Source organism: Agelaius tricolor, unplaced genomic scaffold (genome assembly GCF_023055355.1).
Source record: "Agelaius tricolor isolate 1412-34295 unplaced genomic scaffold, bAgeTri1.0.p SCAF_2, whole genome shotgun sequence".
NCBI lineage: Eukaryota > Metazoa > Chordata > Aves > Passeriformes > Icteridae > Agelaius > Agelaius tricolor.
The window spans coordinates 50,289,145-50,312,970 of NW_027269262.1; the positions used below are offsets into that span (position 1 = coordinate 50,289,145).

At 41.4% G+C, this 23,826-nt stretch overlaps 1 protein-coding gene across 2 annotated transcripts; it reads right to left on the minus strand.

The window, feature by feature from the left end:
- Window positions 1–8,563: 8,563 nt before the first annotated feature.
- On the minus strand, window positions 8,564–17,761 carry AQP4 (aquaporin 4). 2 transcript variants are annotated; one of them, XM_071418617.1, is made up of 5 exons: window positions 17,406–17,761; window positions 12,800–13,214; window positions 11,713–11,877; window positions 11,278–11,358; window positions 8,564–9,534 (listed from the first exon to the last, which is right to left on the minus strand). In XM_071418617.1, exons 1-5 carry the CDS (start codon window positions 17,477–17,479, stop codon window positions 9,256–9,258), a joined length of 1,014 nt encoding a protein of 337 aa, XP_071274718.1. In that variant the 5' UTR covers window positions 17,480–17,761; the 3' UTR covers window positions 8,564–9,255. The 2 variants fall into 2 exon arrangements, with proteins under 2 accessions (XP_071274718.1, XP_071274726.1); XM_071418625.1 differs by lacking the exon at window positions 17,406–17,761 and adding an exon at window positions 17,233–17,379.
- Window positions 17,762–23,826: the final 6,065 nt, after the last annotated feature.

The window sequence follows — 23,826 nt, forward strand, 5'->3', positions numbered from 1 at the left end:
AAATTTACTCAGTGCAGGTGTAATGATTTGTTACTTAGTGAGAGCGTTCATAGCTGCATGTTAAATCAAACCACAAGGAAAACATTGTCTCTGTAACAACCATGAGAGCAGACAAGGCTTCCTCTTTCCAGATTTATCTGCAACATAAACACTTTATGTTGGCTGGAGAAATGTTAACATTGTTAAGAGAGAAAATACCAATGTTCAGAAAAGAAAGATGGGAGTCAGAGTGCCTGTTTTATTTTTCCTGTTAAAGTTTACTATTAAATCTGTGGGGTAACAAGGGTGCTTAAAGAATTATTAACCATTGGTTTTATACCTATATATATTATTTACATGTACACACAGAGACATATATATATATAAATATTACTTTATATACATATGTGTGTATATAATGTATATACACATATATAAATATACATATGACATTACTTATTTATTTATGACATTAAATATATAAATATATTGAAATATATATAAATATATGTATTTGACATTATATACACACATATATATGTAAATTTAAACATTGAATTACGTATATACACATATATAAATGTAATAGTAAAAATAGTTTTGATCATTCCTAGAACTACAGAACTCAGTATTTGAAACCTGCTTTAGCTATAGAATTTCCTTCTGGCCACTGGAAAGCTTAGGCATTTCCCACCCTCTGACTGCAAAACTGGAAATTGGTGTCTAGGTTTTCACCTCATGTTTTTAGGATTATACATTTCCCAGTTAACCCTGAAACTGAGATGCTTCATTTTTGACTAAATTTTGTGTTTGCAAGAATATAAAATGACAACTTTTCACACTTCTCCCACCACCCAAGACTCCAGCACTGGAGAGGAATATAAGAAAAACAAGTTTTATTTAGGCAATTGTCTCAAATATGTAGGTTTAATGATAAATTCTAAATAATTAGCAAAATGTTGAGAAAATGGATTAAAGAGGGCTGAATTCAAAAGAAAAACGTTGGTATTTTATGAACGAGAGCTCTTAGAAACTGTGTATTTTGTTAAGATATTTTGTTAAGAAAAATGCAATCTGAAATGAAAATGAAAAATCTGAATCACAAATTCAGATGAATGTGAAAACCTTTGCAGTTTCCATGGGGTCCCAAATTCATTGAAGAGACATCTGTCTGTGCAGGAAATACAGAGAAAAGGAGACTATACAATGGAGGGTGCCATCAGATCCTGCACAGCAAACATGTCAAACAGCCAGAAAAGTTAAAGCATCCTTTTGACAAAGAAAGAAAAATAAAAGTGAAAATTATTTGTTCTACTCAATTCCATACAATGTTTGTGGATTCAACCTGTAGAAAAAGTAAAGCTAAATGTGGACAACGTGAAAAAGCCAGAACGCTGTAAGAAGAAGACCAAACTGCCCCCTCCCCCTAAAGCCCCCCCAAACACACAGAACAATTTTTCTTACTGGGGGGATAATAAAATAATTTTGCTTTGACCTTTTCCTCACCACTCAGACACAATAGCAATAGCTGTTATTTATAAACCTTAGATGCTCTTCAGCTTTGCTCTACCAAAGCATATTTATTTTAACTCAGGAAGGCTAGTGGTAAAATAAGTTGGGGGATATTTTATTTACACAATGATAAATTAACCTATGGATCTTTTCTCTAAGGGTAGCTCTAGGAATGACTAGGATGCAGAGGGGTCCAGATGGACTTTTTGACCTCTTTTGTTAAAGCTCCTTCCATGGCATTTGTTGGGCTTTTTCAAAGCTAAAAGGTTGGAGGACACAAAGCTTTATTCTCACATTTTAGTCTTGAGGCTAGAAAAGCTTCTGCATTCATGCCCTAGCAATGTTTGCCTCCAGTAAATCTGAAGTATGCTGGGCAGCTGTGGAAGGAGGGCGAAAAACAAAAAAGCCTTGTGTCTGAAACATTTGTGTTTGTGTGCATCCTACCCTGTACAGCTGGTCTGACTCAGCTCTGAGAAGATGCTGTGCAGCTGTTTCTCTGGAGCAATACCTGTGGGCAAACAACAGCACAGCCCAACATCTCTGTACATCTTCCTGATCTCCAGAGTTCATTTTGTCCCTGCTCTGTCATCTTTAATCATGAAGCATTAGGCTTATTTTTACTGGATATTCATGCACATATGTTCAGAACTTACAGGGACAATCAGCCATTGTTCCAGTTTTCCTATTGATGTTTTTCTTGCAAATCAGAGCCCAGGGACTGGCCACAAGCCCAAATCCCATCTTTTCAAAACTGATTACTTCTTTGCTGGGACACTGTTTGCTCTACTGCAATTGTCTACGACGGGGTTTGGCTGGTGCAAACCGACTTCATCTCTTCTGGAAGCGAAGGCAGGATTTACCCTATGTATTGTACAGCTCTGGCAAGTCAAAGCAGATGAAATGCCCCCCTCCCACCCTGGGGTAACTCTGCTGCTGGCTAAAAAAGTGGCCCCCAGTCCAAAGTGGCAGCGGCAGCTTGAAGAAGCTCGCAGGAGGGGGATCTGGAGACTAAACCATCTCATTCCAGCTCTGATGAGCTCGTTCAGCTGAAAAGGCAAAACAAAACAAAATATGCATGCATTCCTGTCTGAATATGGGACCACAAGGCAGCTAGGCACTGAGATACCATGCAAATAGAAATAATTAAGTACTGGAACAGAATAGCAGAGATATCACTAGGAACTATCAAAGGAAATTTTTGAAGAAAAATGAATGACTCTCCAATGCCCTGAGATTTTCTGTTCTACCATAATGAAACAATTCCCACAGAATAAATGAAATTAACACTAAGGTAGAGTGGAATAATGGTAAAATATTTTGCATGCTAGGAAGTTACAAAATGTCTAAGGTAATTTTTAAATTAAAATCAATTTTTAAATGGTTGAAATGTGGGGAAAGAAGACCTTGTGGCAAATGAAACTGGGGAGGAAGAGCAGCAGAACCTAAATGGCTCCGTGGCAGTAGGAGATGGCCATGACCGCATTTCAAGCTGAAAACCATATGGCTCAGAAAAAAGTGGAAATAAATGACCAAGTCATTAGGATCCCAGTGGGGCATGCAGCAATCCCAAATGGCAGCTGGTCTCCCACAGTTTTACCCACTGATCTTGCCCACTTCTGGGAAGAAGTAAACACTGTGGCTGTGCCACATTGTGCCTCCCTGCACCTCTCACACACAGGCGTGTGCACACACATGCACATATGTGCACATTTTAATAGACACGTGTCTATTAACAAGAAACTCCAGGCATACTGGAGTGAATTCCAGAGTTTTTATGAAGATTCATATCAGAAGGGAAATAGAGATGAAACATCACAGGGACCTCATGGCTGTGCATGAGCAGAGAATAGCAGTTGGAAATCTGTTTGCCAGGCACACCCACAGAAAACCTCAGTCTCTCCCCATCCCATGTGGCAAGGTGAGAGACAAATAATACAAGCTTCTTTTGCTTTTCCAAAGAACACTGTGATAGCTTTTTTTGTCCGATTATGCTACAGCTCTACAGCTCTTGTACTTGTAAAAGAATTGTTTTTCTAACGAGGCAAGAAAAGTCAAAAGAAATTAATGTCCAAGATAACAGTTATCAGTCTGATATAAATAAAGCAGTGTATAACGTTTGCAATACACTACAATCTACAACTGATAAAGGAGTCTAAGGCCAAATGAGGGTTTAAAAGCAAGCTGATATTGGAAATATCTGCTAAGCTCTCTCTTTAAGCAGATGACTGGGTCACAGTTGCTGCTTGTAGCTGTCGCTGCTGAAGCCAGTGTTGCCACTGAAGCCTAGAGTAAGGACATTACTCACCCAGCACAGCTCAGTCTCTCTATGGGATCCAAAAAAGGTTCAGATGAGATCCAAAAGCTTCACCCACATCCTCATACAATGGGGACCATGTTTTAATTCTGTACTGATTACTTAGTGCCAGTAATCCCCGGGTAAGAAGTATACTACAAAGATCTCCCTTGCCCACGTGGTTGCTTTTGTGTTCTTCCCAGGACCCTTCATCTTAACACTGCAGACAGCTCCATCACTATGTGTTTGTCTTTGTAACTCTCCAGACACCCATACTCCTGTTTTGTGCTTGTTTTAAAATGTCAGAGTGGCTCCTTCCTCGTGTGATTGTGACACCAAAATAATTTTACTAGTTCTGCCTAAATTCCCTTGGGAACCTGTTTCAGTAAGGTACAAACCATGTGTGTATTAAGTCATATGCAACATACACACTCCCCTAAGCCTCTTGGGAGGTGCCTCTGGAGCTTGAAGAAGCTGAAGGCAAGAGCTGAAGCACTGCAAAGGGTGAATATCAGGCATGAGCCATTCCTACTGATTAGAGGCTATCCCAAGTGATGTGTTCTCATATTAGTCATTTCCAGGATCCTAATTTACCTCCATTAATGTCATGACAGCTAAACTTTGCATTCTAAGCAAAGAGCTAGACAACTAGAAATGTAAATTCCCCAGGATCTGATTTCCATTGCTGAAGATTGTCATGGGAGCTTGGTCTCACAAGCTGTGTTTTGGTGAAAGGGGTCTGAAGTGCCAGTATAATTTCTATCACTTTTCAAATCCTTGGCTCTCCACTAGCCCTATGAGTTTTTAATCCATTTGGCAAAATCAGTGATGTACATACATGACCTGGTTTCAGCTGGGATAGAATTAATTTTTCTTCAGTAGCTGGTACAATGTTGTGGTTTTGGATTTGGCATGAAAATAATGTTGATAATACACCAATGTTTTGTGTTTATTTTATTAAACTGCTCTTATCTCAACATACAAGTTTTGGTTTTGATTCTCCTCCCCATTCCACTGGGCTAGGAGTGGGGGAGGTGAGCAAGTGGCTGTGCGGTGCTTAGTTCCCAGCTGGGTTTAAACCATGACAGCATAACAGCATAATTTTTGCTATAATTGGTTTAGCTCATTTCCTTAAAATTATTAAAACATTTGCACAAGCAGCTCTCTTCTCTGATGAATATTTTTCCACAGGAAATCATTCATTCTCTGTTGCATACATTGGGTTGGATTTGGGGTTTTTCCTTATATTTCAGTCTTGAGCTTTAGGATCATGAAATGTTTCCAATGATCACAAGATGCCTTTTTTTTTTGACACTTGTTTATTTTCAACAGTAGTGTGAGATACAGTAGAATACATGTGGGAACCAGATAATCATGTATTATTTTATAGTGAATTTTTCAGTAGATTATTCCAAATATTACATATGGAATTTTTAAGTTCTGTTACATTAGTTCTGATATCATGGTGACTAAGCACTTAAACAATAAGCAGTCTTGTGGAAAAATCCATATACACAGTTTTCTTTACCTCATTTGTCCTAAATTTCAGACTGCAACAGGATGACTTAAGTGGGTAGCAAATACTGCAGTCTATATTTACATATTTTCTATTCAGAAAGTCCTTGAGAAACTCAGATACACACAGGCTGAACTGAGATACAAAAAATTGTGCATGGTGCTCTCACCTCTCACCTTGGAAAAAAAGACTCACAATGTAAATTCTCACATATTTTAATAAGATTAAAAATATTGGATGGTGTATAATATCCTGAATGTGTCACACAGCCAGCAGATAAGATGTTTCAGAGCACAGCGGCAGCTGCTCTGCCATCAAGCACTAGAAAGGTAGATGGCCATCGAGCTCTCTAAGCACATACTGTGGTTTTTACTAATAACCAGAAATAAAGCACATTTTGAAAAGCTGATATGCAAATACATGTGACAAACCTAAAGACAGCATAAGATGAATCTCACTCCTACTTCCACTGAAAGGCGGAACACTTGGACAGAAGGGTTATCATGACAACTTGAATGCTGCATCATGACAACTTGAATGCTGCAGGGTTTCTTCTTTTTTATTTTTTTCCTGAGAATATCTAGAATTTGGGTGATGAACTCCTCAGAGTATACACAACGTAAAAGGTATTTGTGTGCTTCAACAGAATCACCCTTGGCTTCCATGCTTTCTTTTCTGAAACCCAGTGACTTAATATTTGAAGGTGCTTGTTAAAGTGCAAATATAGCATTGAAAACAATCGTGCTATCATGGAGGAGTGAGACTCATCCTATTTTTTGGGGCCCCAAAATGATGACAGACCTGCCAGTCTTCCTGTGATTTCCATCCACAATCATAATAAAACCATTTCCCACCAAAACCAAGAAATGTTTTAAGAGGACATCAAGTATGTTATGAATTGCAGTGTAGAGCTGAAGAGCTTTAGAACACAAATCTCACTCAAACAGTATCAAAGTACATGTTTAAAAAGAATACTAAAGCAAAAGTATCTTGAATCCATAAAAAGGTCATGCTAGTCTATTATTTAACCAAGCGTGACTATTGTACAGTGATGATACCATTGCAAGACAGCTTAGAGGAGCACGTATCCCTGTGCTAAACTAAGTCCTAATAGATGCTGAAGAGTGATGTTCCCTTGTATGAATGTGGTGGGGCAGAACCACCTGTGATTACAGCCACTGCTAAGGATTTACTTTAGGGTGGGTCATAAGCCTCAAATTGAATGCATCTTCTTCCAAAATTAAGCATATTGCTGAAAGCCTCGGATTTTAGAAAAAACACAGCGAAGTGTGCAAAGCCATCACGCCCCAAAAAAGCTCGGGATCACTTCCACTGTAGTCAATGACCAACTCCTCCACAAGTTTTAATCTGTGGGATCAAGAGCAGACCTACCACACATTGCTTACCTGCTAATGTCTAATGGCTGGCATCAACCTTTACTGCCTGCTGTCCTCTATTTTAGCATCCCTTATTTTCCCTGATCTTTTCAGAAGTGTCGGGATCTTATCCTCAATAAGGAGCTCTGCTGGTTCTGGGGCTGGTTCTGAGTGTTTGCCCCAGTTCATTACTACAGGAAAAAGATCCTCCTAACAGAGGTGACTCACAGAATAAGATCACCTCCTACACAGAGGTGGCTGGTGCTATGCTCACATTATGCTCACCTCAGCAGCAGAATCAGGATGGGTGAGGAAAACACACATCAAGCCATTTGTGTAAAGGACCCTTAAGCATAAAGCAAATCACAGCTTCTTATTTAAATAACACAGTACCATGCAAAATTCACAAATTAAGGAGTGTCTTTAAGTACAAAAAATGCAAACCTTTGCTTAAAAATCCACCAATTTTATGTGCATTATTCTTTACATTTTTAAGCCATGCAAAAGGTTTAACCAAAATGTCCCTTTAACAAATACAGATTGGAACTATGTAAAAAAAAAGCCCAACTAACTGCCTAGACAAATCCCCCAACAAGTTTTGATCTTTCTCACTGAATTTCTTTATCATGGTAGTTATCCATCTGAGCAGAGGTCTAACACCACACTTGTGCTGCCCTTCCCTTGGGACACTTAGTCCTTGCTGTGGGAAGGAGCTCTTATCTGCAATTTGACATTGTCCATTGCAGGTCCCCAGCCATGCTGAACTGGAAATGCATGAAGGAGTCATGAACCTCATGCTCAGTGCAGGGAACTTGCACCACACTAACAGGGATTAAGACAAGAAAAATGTGGAACTTGAAAAAGGACATGCTGGGACTATACAAGGCTGCAAGCTGGGACACTAGAATTGCCCTTGGATCATAGTGCACAGATTTGAGGGTTGTAGTGGTTTATTATCTCATTAGAAACATCTAATTCCCTGTAATAAAGATTGCATGTAGAGTATGTCAAAGAACAGATGAGGCTAATACAGCCCACAGTCAGGACTAATACTTTTTTTTCCTCTCTTATTGCTAAATAAGCAGGGATAGGTTTTCAATTTAAAAATAAAAACTATATAATTACGGTAATAATACCATGCTCCTGACTGCTCTGCAGCTGCATATTGTAAAACTCAAAGCCACTGATCAGAAACAAAAGCAGTAAGTCAGCAAAAGCTTTACAGAAATGTTCTGCTGGGGTGATTTTGTCTGGCAAAAACCTCTATAGGGGAAAGACTGTTTACCAAACATATTTCATGTCCTTTTGCCCCTAAAACACCCTGCAAGCACTTGAACCTTTTTCTAACAACAGATAAAGAAACCTTTGCCAGAGGTGTAGTTTATGACTATATGAACACAGGAACAAGCAGGGAACCTGTTCAAATAGTTAGGCATCAGTTACAACAAAAAGCCAGAAGGAGTCATCTTTTTATCATCTGTTATAAAAAAATATTTCCCAATCAGTGTCTCAATACAGTTAAAAGTTAAAACCCCTCTACATTACTAATAAATTAAAAAAACACTATCTCCAACCATCTCGTAAGAAAATAGGTAAGTAATTTAAACCTTTAGTTTACATAAATTAGCACAGAAATGTGTATTCAAACAAGTGCACTGAAAACAGATATGCCTTCTTTTCTTCTGATATCTCTTATTTAAGTTATTAAGTAACAGGAAAGCCTTTATACTCTTTGCATGACCTTGAGAGTCTGCTAACACTGAATGGTCAATAGTAAAACCTCAGGAGAATGTTTCACCAGATAGACAATGACAAGAGGGAGCATGAAGTACAATCAGCTGCTTTGCAGCCTTATTACCCTACACTTCAACATTCCATTTCAGCATATTTACTCTTGGGGATGAAGGTAATGTATTTATACAGTGAATCAGATGAGTGAAATTTGATGGGTTGATAGAATTTTTTCTTAAAAGCCTGTTAAAATATCATTTTTTTCAGAGGTAGTCTGCAAGGCAATAGTGATGTACATGAGTGGAAACAATACTCCTTTGCTTGACTGTGGATAAAACTCTTAAATAGTGCTGGTGCTGTCTCTGAACCTCGCAGAGAAGGCTTAATGGGTAAGATGCTATAATCGGTGCTGACAACAGCCAATTAAGTGTCAGAAGAACAATCTGATAAGTAGGTCTTCATGTCTATAGGCATTTCCTGGTATGTCTTAACTGTCAATCTGGATGTTACACATCTCTATCTCATTATTGACTGCTTTATTAAAGGAGGATGCTTTCATCTCTTTTTTTTTTTTGACTTTGGGGTTGTTCCAGAAAGAAGGAAAGGAAGGTACTAGGAACAAGTCTAAGTTTGGAATAATAGATGGGAAATCCTAATTATAGCTAAGTCCTGATCTTCCAACCGAGCAGGAGTATGGTTTGGTGACACCACTCTGTGCATGTGCCCACACCATACCTTTCAAGAAGTGGAAGGTGCTCAGTCTAGAGGAGATCTGTTTCTTTAATGGGTGGAAGGATATCTGTGGACGTGCTAGCAGGCCGCTCTCTGCTTTCAGTGCTTCTTGCTAGTCATACGGAAGACAACACCTCGCTGGATGGGTCTCTTCCCTTCTTGTCCTCACCCCGGTCGATATCAATCACATGAACTATGCCAGGCTTCAGGATCAGGTCATCGGTCTCTACGTGGCTCCTGTTGTCGTCCACCTCGATGTACTTGCCCTTGGAGGGCTGGGTGGCCTTGCCAAAGACGTCTTTGAAGCGGCGCTTGAGCTCAACGTCTGGGCAATAGACGTACTCGTACAGAGCACCGGCAAGGACGGCTCCGATTATCGGTCCCACCCAGTACACCTGCAAAAAAAGGGGTGGGAAAAATCCCAGGCATTAAGCTTTTAAATTAACAGTGATAAGAAGGCTGACAAGCAGGCCCGCTTCTTTGAAGTGAAATAATTTTGTCAAGTTTTATTGATCTATCAGGAAGTTAAGTTTTATTGATCTATCTTCTTTACAGGAAGCCTCTTCTAAACTTTTCAATACTCACTGCCACCTATAGACCACAAATATGGACTCTTTGCAAGAAGATACACAAAGGAAACATCTCTGTAGAAAAGTGATTTTCTTCCTGCATTTTGAACCAAGATGACAATGAACTTTCAAGGAAAAAAAGCCCTTCCTAGTGTACACACAAAGGCCCTTCCTAGTGTACACACAGAGTTCTGCTTTGGTATTTCAGACTTATGTTTCCAAAATATTTCAAATTTGGCATTTAATCCTACACAATTCAACAGGCAGTCAACCACAACAGGCAGTCTGATAATCTAATTTAAATAAGCAAATACAATGGGCATAACACAACTTTGTAGGTACCTATCCATTTAATCAAGACAAGAAGCAGTGCAGCAACATTAGTAGGTGCCAAAGCCCACAGGCTCCTGTCAATGGTATGCCAATGTCACTGCTCTGGAGGAAGAGAAAAAGCTGTCTTTTCAAGTGGCCAGGACAGTAACTAAGGTTCTCCTTCAAGTTTCTCCATGGTGCATTTGTTTATTGTTTATAGCTTTAGTTATAAATTACAGGCTTCCTCAGAGTATGGATAATTAATCTTGTGAAAAACTACAGCAGTTTTTCATATGAACAAGCCATCCACTGATAACTGGGTAAATCTGCCTCAATAGGATAACTCTTGGGAACAAAGTTACACATGGTATCGTGTTTGCAGAATTGAAGCCTTAGGGCCTGAAGACAATGCTATTTCTATTCTTAGCTGCAGTGGGAGCAATGTGGGCTTCATACTTTAAAAATCAAGAAAATCCTTATATGCACTGTAATATGCACTCTTCCAGTCAGCACTGAAAGTGTCTCTAGAAGTGATTTCCCTCTCTATAATTAGGTGAGGCTGAGCTGTGATCCATCTTTCCCTTATAAAATATGAAATGTTTTTTTGTAAGTTGGATTGTTGGATGCTATAGACATTTACTGCATCATTCACAGCCTGCTTATAACATTATTTCCTGCACAACTGCTCCTGGCTAAGCTGACACTTTCAAACTGAAGCAGGTAACATCTGGCCTGGTCTGCAAATACCAGACTGCAACCTCTTCATCTCTCACTGCAGGCATTTGCCAAGGCAGGTTCTCCCCCAGGAACCAGATCACAGAGGGTCCCTGTTCTCATTTTATACATCTGCCCCAGTTTGCTGCAGAACCAGGTGAAATGTGAAGCTGACAGAATTACTTCCATAGCTCCTCACCAGCAGGACCAGCGGGGTTTGCAATCTGCCTTGGAGGATTTTTCTTTCCAGCAGTTCAATTCTTTCAGTCTCCTTAGGCCGCTTTTTTCATTTTTGTTTTGATCTTTTCATATGATTTCTCTTCTACCCCAGCTACTACCTCCACAAAATGGCCCCTGAAATAGTAAGATGCTATTCCAAACATGCTGCATGCTGCACTATAGTCCTAGATGAGGAGCACGATGATGCCTAAGCCTGTCTTCCTTGGGGATGATCTCTACGGGATGTACTGGGAGCAAATGATGTATGAAAAATCCTGACCACTGTTTGTCACTATGGTAAAGGAAGTATGAAAGGAGAGTTACCCATTGGTTTTCCCATCTGCCCATAATGACAGCAGGTCCAAATGATCGAGCTGGGTTCATGCTGGCACCAGTGTAATTGATCTAAAGCAGAGAGAAAATGTTGCCTGTTATTTAAGTCTGGAAGGTAGTGATTCTGTTTCTATGGGACCACCCTGGTTTTGTACAGCTCCTCCTCTTTACAACAGATATCATCACTCCCCTGAGTCTACACTAAGTTAAAAAAAGTCATCACATGAACAGCCAGAAAAGTTCTGGTGCAACACCCTACCCAAAGGGACACTCCTGAGACTCCAAAGGGCTTTGGCATGGGTCCATAAAGAATACAGCAGCTATATAGCTGTAATTGCTCTAAAGGTCACAAAAGTTTCCATTTACTTCTGAAGTAGTCATAAAGGGTAAAGGGATCTATTTTTTAAAGAGAAACCATTAACTTACAGCAAATAAGTGTCCAATTGCAACAGAAAATCCAATTGCTAAAGCTACCGAACCAGTGACATCATTTCGTTTTGAATCACAGCTAGCAAAAATAGTAAAAACCAGCTGGAATGTAATTATCAATTCCACCAGGAGTCCATGCCCAGCAGAAAGATCTCTGTGTACCTGGAAGAAGGCAAAGAAACACCAGAAATGAAGAAAAGGTGATTTTGTAAATCAGAAAAACCATCACGTGCACAAATTGTACTTCAATGAATGGTATTTCTAAATAGTACAAAGTGAAAGACAACAATGAACTTTTAGAGGTACAGATTCCCCCCTCTTCACCCTTCTCCCTTTTTTTTTAACTTTTAAATGTTTTTTTTTATTTTGAGAAACATGGAAAATCATTGCTGGACTGAGAACAGAAGGCTTAACAGTAACATCCAACTGGAACTTCAAAGTTAGACTGCAGAAGTATAGTTTATTTTTACATAGGGATTTGCAAATGCTGCACTTCCCTTTCACCATTTTTTTTTCTTGGGAGCACTGTAATTTACTATTCAATTATAAATTCATTAATTAGCCCTGACTTAATTAATTTAAATTTCAATTAAAAATTAAGCAGTGTGCGGCTCAAGTGCATTTTTAATAAGTCCTGCAACAGGGCTAACTGATGGCATTCCTTATTAGTTTAGAACAAAGCTGAAATCTAAGCCACAATCTATTTCAAAAGTATGTCATTTTAAATTGATGTTTTTTCAATCCCCATCATAATAGCATAGAATTAATTTCCCCCCTTCCCAGACCATCTAAAAATGGCATTTCACGCATATATTATTTAAATTTTGTATGTAAATTAACATTACCTGCTGTCATCAGATTTGGGGAAGTTCTAAGAAAGAGAGGTTCTATAAAGGATCAGCTATAGCTATCACACTGCATAAACCCGTCCTAAGGAGAGCTTTAAGCCCTGTCTGGATGTGGTAAATAAACCAGCAAGCTGTTAAAAATCTGTACCTGAGCTCTCCTCATTCTGCGTGACACTGATTCTATTTTCTCAGGGTCTGAGCTAGCCTAGATCAAGAGGCAGAGGAGGAGTGATTACCGCAGTGACTCCCAGGCCTCCCACCACGCTGGGCGGCGTGACAAGGTAGAGGATGCCCGCGCCCACGATGGCTCCCAGGCACTGGGCAACAATGTAGAAGACGGACTTGGCGAGGCTGATCTTCCTCGTGCAGACCATGGCCACGGTCACGGCAGGGTTGATGTGGCCTCCGCTGATGTGTCCAAAGCACTGCACCATGGTGGCAATGCTGAGTCCAAAGCAGAGGGATATAAGGACCATGTCCACAGGCAGGGGCTTCTCTGCTCCACCCCAGTTGATCGTGGAGCCGAGGCTGAGGAGGACAAAAATGAGCATGGCCAAAAATTCCGCCGAAACGGCTTTCCAGAAGGGCTGAGTCCAGACTCCTTTAAACGCCACCATAATTCTCTCACACTTACACAGACGTCCACACTTACTGAAAAGGAAGCAAATCTTCATCAGAAGTCACCAAATAAACCTTATGCTCTCCTGTTAGGGGCTGCTCTTCAGCTTATTTTGGAGAGAAGGTGGTAACACTGAGTATCCTTTGGCTGGGACAACCACAGACTACACTCTTACAGCAGACTGCCCTTAAAAAATGCCCAGAGTTGGAGTGTCTGCAGAGCACAGGGTAATTAATCACTCCTTGTGATAACTCTCCATAGTTTCAGCTCCCAAAAAGCAACATCTGTGTATTTTGAAATGACCATGAAATTAAGTGTACTCTTTGCTAGCTAGCTTCTGATTTAGAGGCTGTATAGCTCTACCACTTCCAGTGGCCTGTTGATCATCATGTTCATTAAATCAGTGAGTATCCTCTTTTTCTACGTGAATCTGTGATTTTCACAAAGTAGGTAAGATAATTCAATAAAAAGCAGCATCTTAGTTGAAGCCTAGTGGTTTTGATGACAGTGTAGTGTTGGGGAGTTGCCCTGGGAGCTAGAAGAGAAAGTTTATTTGTTTGAACACTCACACAGACCAGTATTTCAATTTATATTTATGCAAAGAGCAGTTTCTTCACTGTGGATAGTGGGTGGAAATTGAATTCAGACAGGAGAATAGATGCAATCCTACATTCTGACCTTTAAATCAATCGTGTAATCAATAAAATGCTTTCTTTTGGGCTAACGGCGCCAATTGAGCTGGGGAATAGAGCAATATTTTCTGCATGTGTGGTGTGTAAAACTCTGCATGGCAAAGAAAGAAATGTCTTGGCTTTTCTTCCTGTCTGGAGATGCTATTTATTAGTCTATACTGCCTTCCTGGTGAGTTACAATTTTGCTAGATGTTCAGATACCTATGAAAGTGGGTCACCAAAGAAAAGTTATTTGTAGTATTAATAAATTAGGAGAATAAGCCAAAAGGGAAGCATTTTAATTAGTTTCTAAGGAATGCTAAAATGATTCTTCTCTAAAAACAAAACCAAGAAACATCCTACCCATCCAAAAAGTAGAAAACAAAAGAAAGAATATTCAGCTGCTACATTTGGGAACAGAATTTCAAGTGGAAGATGGATGAATTTATGCTCAGTTATCTACGGTAACTGAGCTACAATGCATATTTAATACCAGTTACATCAGAAAGAAGCATAAAAGGCATGTCTGCCCTTCTCAAGTCATTGCAAGAGGAATGGCCCATGAATTTCTTAACAGTTACAGCGAGTAAGGGAAAAGCAATTTAATGCTGTGACTGGAGCAAATAAGTTGTTTTCCTGACTCATTTCCTATGCTAATTTACTCTGTATTTTGGATAGGCCTTTTGAGCTCTATCTCAGTTCTCTACATTCTCAGATGAAAACAATTACTTTCTCTCCTAAAAATGGCCCTTGTAAAGTGCTTATGAAGGGATCTGAGACACTTGAATGAGACAAATTCTTCTAGAGAAGTGAAGCCAGAATCTCAAAAGAGAATAAAGTAATACCCCCAATCTTCTGATTTTAGGTCAAACTCAAGATGAATGGAAAGATGTTTTTGTAAGATCTCATATTAACAGTCAGTTAATGGCCAACCATCTAGACTAGACTTTTTGTACAAAAGGAGCCCAAAATCATTGCCTCCCTCAAAGCTGAAGCTCACAGGTATTTGATGTTCTTACCTTTGAACTCTATGCTCAGATTCACACTGAAACTTAAAGGCTTACCTCTGATTCTCTTACTGCTTCCTCACTAATCATTTATCTTAGTGACCTGAGTAAGATATAAGTGCTGTATCCATATTGAGAAAAGCTCATTTTCCCAGTTCCCTGGGCATGTTCCAGGTGAACATAGGGATGACACATACATTGAAGCCCATGGAAGAGAAACCTGGGGCCTGGGTGCACAGACAAGGGAAGCAGCACTCAGATACTCTTTTATCCCTCAGCTCAGCTGGGAAGTACCCTGCATTCCCCTGGTGCAAGCTCTCGTGTCATATTCAAGAATTTTGAAAAATTTCCAGCCACCAAGGGCACTATGGGGGGAATGTAGGTTTATGGAGCATGGTGAGTCCTGATGTCTTTGTTCAAATGTGCCTGACTGTCTCTTTCTGTACTCAGAGAACAGCAAAATCAGCACATTAATTACTCACCTTCATCCCAGAAAGGGGCAGAAAAAGGTGTTTGTATTTGTCATAAGATCATGCAGTTGGCTTCTCACTAGTTGTGGAACATCTTGGAAAATCACCTTAGGAATGAGTGTGTGTGCATGTGGAAGATCACACCTTCTACTGGACTGCTGGTGGGCCTGACTAGAAGGAGGCTACCCCTTATGAAAGGTAGATCTCATATTGTTTCTCCAGCTGAGAGCACGTGCAGTCAATTCAGTCAATATTATCTGCAGCCCTGAAAATGCAGAAATGCTGCATGCAAGACAAATGCTTCAAACACAAAAGCTGGCTCATCAACGTAAGTTTTTGTTTTTCCAGAACATCATGCTACATAGAACTCTGTCAGCCATAGTTACAGTTAATGATATAAACATCTATTTTTAATCCATAAAAATCCTTTTTTGAAGAAGTCTGTTCTTCCATGATTTCAACACTAAGCAAAATGCTTAGTTGTCAGGGCCAAATTTTCTTTTAAAAGCCTTCACCTTTCCTCCCTACAGCAAAACCCTCTATAAATGTTAGTAAAAGCTTAATACTGTGTTTAAGCCCTGAGCCCAGTTTTCACTTAAATTCAAAGGGAATCAGCAACTTAGATATCAAAACCATCTTGAACATCCACTATTTGTTCAGCATGCAGTTAAATTTAAAGGCTGGAGATGAGTCAGAGTGATGGCTGTGACAGGTCTGAAACTGAAATGGGACCTCTCAGCAGCTAAGATTTGCCATCAAAGTTGCAAAACAGGTTTCTTTTTTTTGAGTAGTTGTTCACGTTTTCCTTAGATAAATTCAAAATACAACAGAAAACCACTTTAATGTGATGGTCACACATTAGTTTCACAGATGGGCACACGGGAAATTCTCTGGTCTGGGCTACAAGATTACACAGTAAATTGTGTCTGATAGGACACAAGGTGGGTTTTGCAGATCACGTTGCCAGCAGGGCTTCAGGCATGATTATGGCTTCAAAACCATAGCAGTGTAAATCATAACAAAGGTTTCGGTACGAAAAGTCAAACAGTATTTTAAAAATTCTTCGTTTTGTAACTAATATAATTTCAAGGAGCAGAGCACACATGCTGGACGCAGGCTTGTAGCCAGCCACTCCACACGACCCTGCTGTCACACACGAGTTCTGTGCGTGCAGTGGTTATTTACAGCGGCATCTCCACAGCAAACTCCCACGCTGCCCGACCTGAGCTCGCACGGCCGGCTGGAGCTCAAATGGACATCGGGCACCTGCCGGCCAGCTTGGAGGGACGAGGGCGACACGCCACTCTTGCAAAACCAGTGCACGGTCGCAGGGCTTGCTTGTAATCATTCTGCCTCATTTTCCAAAAAGCTGTTAAATGAGCGATTGGCATGGGTATCTACAGCAGGTGGGGAGTCTTGGGAACCCCGCAACTTTGTGCGGTACCTGGGCTTTCTCCACACACGACTCTCTGTTGCAGGACCGCAACTAGGCAACGGAGTTTTAACATGTGGAAAGAGATTGTGAGTTTGCTTCTCTCTGCACCCTTCGCACCTCTGATGTTAAAACTCCAGAGCGACCGACAGGCTCCGATAGTGCCTTCGGGAAGGGGGAGCTGCTGCCTGGCTGCCATCCCTCGGTGCAAAACGCAGGACGAGAGAAGCAGCAGCGCGGAGCCAGAAAAGCAGCAGCGCGGAGCCAGAAAGGCAGCAGCGCGGAGCCCCGCACCTGGCTCCGGACAGTCCCATCCCGAAACCGCGCACCCCTCTCGCCGAAGCTTTCCATAAATTCATCTTTGGTTTTGGGGGGGCTGTCCTCTCCCGCCTGCCTGTCTCCTGCTTGTCCCCTGCCTGTCTCCTGTCTCCCGCCTGCCCTCCCTCCCCCGCGCAGGGCCGCGCACTCACCCGCGGCGCGGAGCGGCCGCTCCGTCGCTCATGCCTCCCCGGCGGGCGCGGGTGAGCGGCGGGGCCGGGGCGGGGGCTGGGACCGGGGCTGGGACCGGGGCTGGGACCGGGGCCGGGGCCGGGGCCGGGGCGGGGGCGGGACGCTCCCGAGCGTGCGGCGCTCCGCTCCCTACCTGGTGCGGCGGGCGGGCGGGCGGCACTCGAGGAACGGGCGGCGGGGCAGCGGCTGCGGGCCGGCCGCGGTCATGTGCCGCTGAGAGCAAGGCAGGGGCGTCGGGCTGCCGGGCAAAGAGAAACGAGAGTGCTGTGCTCCTGCGGCGCGGGGCCGCCCGGCAATGGGGAAGGACTCGAAAGCTGCTCAGTTTGTTCTCTGCCGCTCGGTGTATTGAAGGGAAAATAGCCCTAGCAGCTCAGCAGCCAGGGAGTTTTATCCATCTAAAATGCCTGTTAGTACCTTACTAGAACTCTACTGGTTACAAAATCATAGAATCATGGAATATCCTGAGTTGGAAGGGACCCACTAGGACCGAGTCCAAACCCAGGCTCTGCAAAAGACAGCCCCAAGGATCACATTATGTGCCTGAGAGCATTGACCGAACACCACTTGAGCTCTGGTGCTGTGACCACTTCCCTGGTGAGCCTGTTCCACTGCCAAACCACCCTCTTGGTGAAGAATCTTTTTCTGGTGTGCAATCTAAACATGTCCTGACACAACTTCATTCTGCTCCCTCGGGTCCTATCATTGGTCACCATAGGGAAGCGAGCAGTACCTGCCTTTCACTGCCTCTAGACTGTGATGGGTCTCCCCTCAGTCTCCTTTTCTTCTGCCTGAACAAGCCAAGTGACCCCAGCCACTCTGCATATGGCTTTCCCTCTAGGCCCTTCACCCTCCTTGTAGCCCTCCTTTGGTTGCTTTCTAATAGCTTTATATAGTTCTTATATTGTGTTTTGTTTGTTGAAGTTGCTAAATTGAATGAAGTTTTGACTAGTATGAAATGCCAAATGGAGGCCACTGGAAAATAGTGTTTAAATTAGACTGTGATGCTGTCTGTTGAGAAAATTCACATGGTCATTACTCAGTGCCTCTAAAGCATGAAAACAATTCAATGAAAAACAGCCCTTCATGTAATAAGAAAAAACCTTACGCCCCAGGCACAACTATCTCATTAGAGAATGCACAGAAACTGTCACTTGAAGAAGACATGGTTGAGAATGGAACAAACTGTATAGAAAATCTGATTTAGACCTTTGCATAGTCTAGAAGAGTATGTGCATAAGTTATACTGAATACATTCTAAAGAACATGTTCAACTGTTAAATGAGTTTAAACTACAGGTAAAGCCATGCATCCATGCATCAACAGAGAAAAATCAAAGTTTGGCATGACCAGCCAGCCTGTACAAAACACATTGTACCAGATAATCCTTCTAACCATGAGTAAACAGTGCCAGATCTGAAGAACTGCTCCAGGAAACCACAGACAGGAACTCCTCCCTGAGCCTCTGCTAGGAGATTATAGACAATAATTTACAACAGTGAAAAGCGAGTTTATACTCGCTTTTATATTATGTATAACACTATCAATTAAGGACACCCTAGACAAATTTATAAATACAGCAATAAAAAAGTCATATCCATATGTTAAATGCTTACCAATCACAGTTTATGGCAAACACAGGCTATCATAATGTACAGATGTAGGTGTTTCTCTCAATTTGCCTGCTCCTCCTCTAAAGCCATGTCATAAAGGATGCCAAGAGACACTCACAATTTGATGGCAAAAGAGAAGCTGCAGGCTTGATGCTTGCTTTTTTTTGTTTTCAAACTTCACTTTATTTGCATATGTCTTGAGCGTAGTCAAGGGTTGGGTGGGGGGGTGGTTGTGTACAGTCATTACACATCCCTGCTCTTTCATTTGCTGTCTTTGGGTTTTCAATCTAAGCCCTTCACAACCTGCTACAGTGATTTCAAAAATAAAAACTCACTTGTTCTTTGGCACCTTGTGGACTCTGCTCCTCTGGCATGTTTGTTTGTTCACAAACAAAATTCACCTAGCAAAACCAGTAATTGCTTTTCTTTTTCTGGCAGATAGCGTATATCTGCTCTTTTTGATCTGCAGAGCAGATCACTGCCACACGGAGAAGCCAGAACATTAATAGCTTCTGTCACTGCTACCATTCTTATTGTGAAAGATCTTCTGGAGGATTAGACAAAGGTTGTGGCCACATGAAACAGAGAAAGGCAATGCTTCGGGCACAAACCTGGAGCGAATTGCTCTGTGCCAGCTCTGATCAAACAAACAGACTATGTTCTGTTGAAACCACAGAAGGCAAGGAAGACATCCCTTGAGATGGCACTGAAAATCAGTGGAAAGCTGCCCCAGTTTATCCAAGTGTAAATTTGTCAGTTTTGGGAGCTGGGATCACATACGTTCTTTTTTTTTGTTTGTTTGTTCATAGTTTTTTTCTTTTTTTTTTTTCTTATATGTTGTCATCTTTATAAAATCTGGGTTAACTTGTTTTGGACTTCTATGCAACAGTGAAATACTCCTGCTACTGTACTCAACATAGTTAAGGAAATAACTTACAAAAGAGTATTATGAAAAATTTAAAGATGGTGTTAAAACTTAATCCATGTCAGGGTGAGGGGAAATGTGCAGAGGAATCTTGCTGTGCTTCTGCTTCTCCTTCACTGAACATTAAGTCTGAGTTTCTACGGTAATTTCTAGGGCATCATGAATTAAAGATCTCTGTAGGAACTTGAGCCATGGTGAGAAGATGGTGCAACACATTAGACATCCCCATTCTGAACAAGAACTTCCCAGACAGTTGAAGCATGCTGGATCTGGGATTTCAGTTTGGTCAGTTATGGAGGAGAGGGCACACTGCCAAAGTCAGAGAGGAATGTGCAAACAGCTAATTCCAGCTAAAACAATATGAGGGAGAGAGGCAGAAAAACTCCCAGCACTAGACTCTGTCATCTCACTGAATAGCAGTGTGGGAAGAGTCCCTTCACTGCTATGGCAAATCTCATAGATACCCATCCTGCAGCTCTGTCAGACTGCAGGGTTTGTCAGCCAGGACTGAAACAAATTTAAAGAAAGACCAAAACCTAACAAAAGAATGCAATTTAGAAGCACTGCCTGTTTTCTCAGTGTCTTAGTCCTTTTCCACCTCTACCTAGTGGATCTGGACTCTATCCTTCCTTGTACTGCTGTTGTTAAGCTCTTCAGCTTGCTGGACTCCTCTCAGCATCACTTCAGGCTTTTAGTTCCCAAAAGCAAGGAAGTTTACATGCCTGTGCTTTCTCTCTCTCTCTCTCTTGCCCTCTCTTTCTTCTGGGTGTTCCTGCCCTTTTCAGCAGATCTTGAGCCCACCAGCCAATTTCAGCTACAGCTGACGGAGAATCAGAAATCCCAAAGCTGTTTAGGCTCCTGCCAGTTCCATGGGCATGAGTGGCTGCAGGTAACCACAGCAGAAGGGACACTTGCTGTCACTGGCAGGACAGACTCCAAGAGGATTTGTAGAAGTGCCCTGGTGATGGAGGACTTAGTTGCTGTTTTCAAAGTGGTGCAGACTCCTAGGAGACCAAATTCCTTTGGCCTTCCTTGGCTCCTGTCGACAAGAACGTTTGAGAGCGGGCTGTGAGCCTTTTCAGAAACCATTTGCAGAAACTCTCAGGCTATTTTTTTTCTGAGTGATGAAAAGTTTCTTTCTGTTGCCACTAATAAATCCCCCTCCCCTCACCAATTTATGTTTTATAAGTTTGGGTTAAGCTTTGTCTACTAAAAGGATCGTACATAAAACACCACTAACTGAAATGTGATCTTTGCACATTTCTGAAGTTTTAATTTTCCTGCGGTGTAATCTTGTTACTTAGGTCATTCATTTTGTCACGCCTTGGTATCAGTCTGGTCCAGGTTTGGCTGCAGGGCTATGTTCTCCTGACATTTAGAGCAAGAATTCCCTGGGAAATCAGTCAAGAGATTTGACATTGCTGCTGGCCAGGCTCCAGTAGGTTTAGTTTTACTCTCCTTCTCTATTTATTGTGGAATCTGTCTGTCCACAAGCTGCACATTGAGTTCTGTGCTAGAGAAGGAGAACTAAAAGGGACAAAATGGCCATTCATTTGGGGGATTCATTCAGGCTTTTCAGAAAGGATTTACAAGAAGCTGTGCACTTAAATGACTGCTGAGCTTCCTTAGCCCTGCACTATTACCTCCCTCACAAGACAATTTGGATTGAATGCTTTTTCTTTGCCCTCTCCCCCACCTCAATAGGCTTCAATTACAGTTGGAAAAGCAAAATTAAGAACTAGGTAGCACAGGAACCACCTGGAGGTTTTTCACCTTTAGAAATAGTTTAATTTGAACATGGCATGGACAGACCCTTTGCTTGGAGGAAAAAAAAAAAAAGCCCCAAACTACCAAACAAAAAAAAAATCTTATCTCTCCTCTTGCCACAAATTGCTGCAATGTCAGTTGTGAAAAGATGCATCAGTGGCACAGCCTGTCAGGATTTGATGAACTGGAGAGAAGGTGCAGGGAAGCTGCCCTGGGCACTCGTGGGGGCACAGGAAAGTTAGGGGAACAGCCCCAGGTCAACTGGAAATAGAGAAGTAAGGTCTCTTGTGGAGGGGACAGTGACATGTAACAGCAGCACAGAGCAAGATGCGGTCAGCTCTGAATGTGCCATGAGGGAAAACCATCATCCTGCTGGTCTGTGTGCTGGGGCTGTGTAGCCTTAGCCAGTGGGACCAAAGAGATTTATCTAACTTTGCTGGGTGAGACACTGAAATTCAGTTAAGCACTCACAGATTTTATCAGCCACAGAAAATGCAGTACTCTGTAAACACCACTGTTATACACTCTGTAACATCTAGCCATGCTTTTCTGACCGGTCTGTGTTGCTGTCACAGTCCTTCTGCTTACAGTCCTCCTCCTTTTTAAGCTCCTCAGCTGGAAATGCTCAGCTTCTTCCCTCACCACCACTTCAGATTCCTACAGAAATGAAGCTCAGCCAAAGAATTTGGAGTTCAAGACTAGATAGTAACATAACATGTTCTGTTTAACTTTGTATATTGTAGACCATTTCACTTTACCTCAAGACACATTTCATGAGTTAGGTAACTTATATTTGGTTAAATATATTTTGAAAAAGCATCTTTGCTTAGATTTGAAAACTCATGGGAAAGAAAATCCACCCATTCCCTTGGTAGCTTATTCCGAAGACTAATAATTTTCATCACCAAAAATGGTCTTTGTCTCTAAACTGAATTTGTATGAATTCATCTGCCATATGCTGCTTCTTATTATGCTGTTATCTGCCAGATTAAAAAGCCTCTTATACTTCTACTGTCTCCCCATGAGGATACTTATATAATGCAAGCAATTCAACTCTTCATCATCCTTTTGATAAGCTTAGCAGACTGAGCTCTCAGTCTCTCCTCTAAAGAAAATTCAGTAACTTTAGGTTTTTTTCCAGTCTTGTTTGTGCCTTCACCACTTTTCCAACATGCTTTTTAAAATGCATATTTAATATTGGTCTCCCAGAAGGCACATTCTGAAGTGAAGACATTTCTTTTAGCACACCTGGGAATTGAATTAGTCATTCTTGCCACAGTATTACATTGAGGAAGCCTTCTTTCTTGCTCTTCCACAGTAACTCCTGAGACCTTCTGGGGATATAGCCCTCACTCTGTAGATAAGCCTTGTTTCACTCTGAGGCATGCAATTCTGCAGACATTCTGTCTGACAGGCATCACACTAGAGCACAGCCCAGTCTGCTGTGTTTGGCCATCCTTTTCTCAATCTACTGAGTTAAGTAATTTACAAACTGGCAGTGATTCTATATTTACCTCCAGACCTACCTGATGAGGAAAACCCTAAAGCACATGAGGCCTCACAGTGATCCCTTCAGATCCCCCAACATGATCAGTATATTATCTTTCAGAGATCTCTCAGCCAGGTCTGAACCCATTTGCTTTTCTGTGGCTAATGCACAGTGGTAATGCTCAGAGCAAATATAACTCAGTATAGCAGCAAAGGCTCTAGAAACACTGAAACACACTGCTCTGTTCCACTGCCTCTGTCAACCATTATGGGATTTTAAAGATTAAATTGTGTTGTTGTTCATTTTCTTTCTTCTTTTTCTTGGGCAAGGCTGAACCTCAGTGGTGTATATTTGACATGTCGCCAATTGCTAGGAATTTTTTCTTTGTCCAAGTTGTTTCTTTTTTTTTTAACATTATAATGAAAAAATATATGATACATACATAGCTTCATATTCATGGGATTTATATATCTAATGGAAATCTATGCCATGAATGGGCTCATGCAGCACATTTCAAGAAAGACAATTTTGCTGCAGATCATTCAGGTTATCTTTGTAGATTACTACAGTAATTGTTGTCTTAATACTATGTATTTTACAGGAGTTATCTTCCCTCTCAACACTAATACCTCCTAAAAGCTAAAACCTCAGGGCACAGATGTGAAGATGTTGATCCTTTTCCCATGCAGCGGTGCATCTTTCATTGAACTAACCAAAAAAGGAAGGTCTGACTATGAATATTTACAAGTTCCTTTGTCCATAA

What these genes read in the sequence shown, in the direction of transcription:
- AQP4 (XM_071418617.1), bottom strand. Translation starts at nt 17,479, where the DNA reads ATGACCGCGGCCGGCCCGCAGCCGCTGCCCCGCCGCCCGTTCCTCGAG. An exon ending in GAGGCCTGGGAGTCACTGCG is followed by an intron (nt 11,878 to 12,799) that starts GTAATCACTCCT and finishes GCCTTCTTCCAG; the next exon opens with GTACACAGAGATCTTTCTGC. An exon ending in GCAGATGGGAAAACCAATGG is followed by an intron (nt 9,535 to 11,277) that starts GTAACTCTCCTT and finishes CTTTTTTTGCAG; the next exon opens with GTGTACTGGGTGGGACCGAT.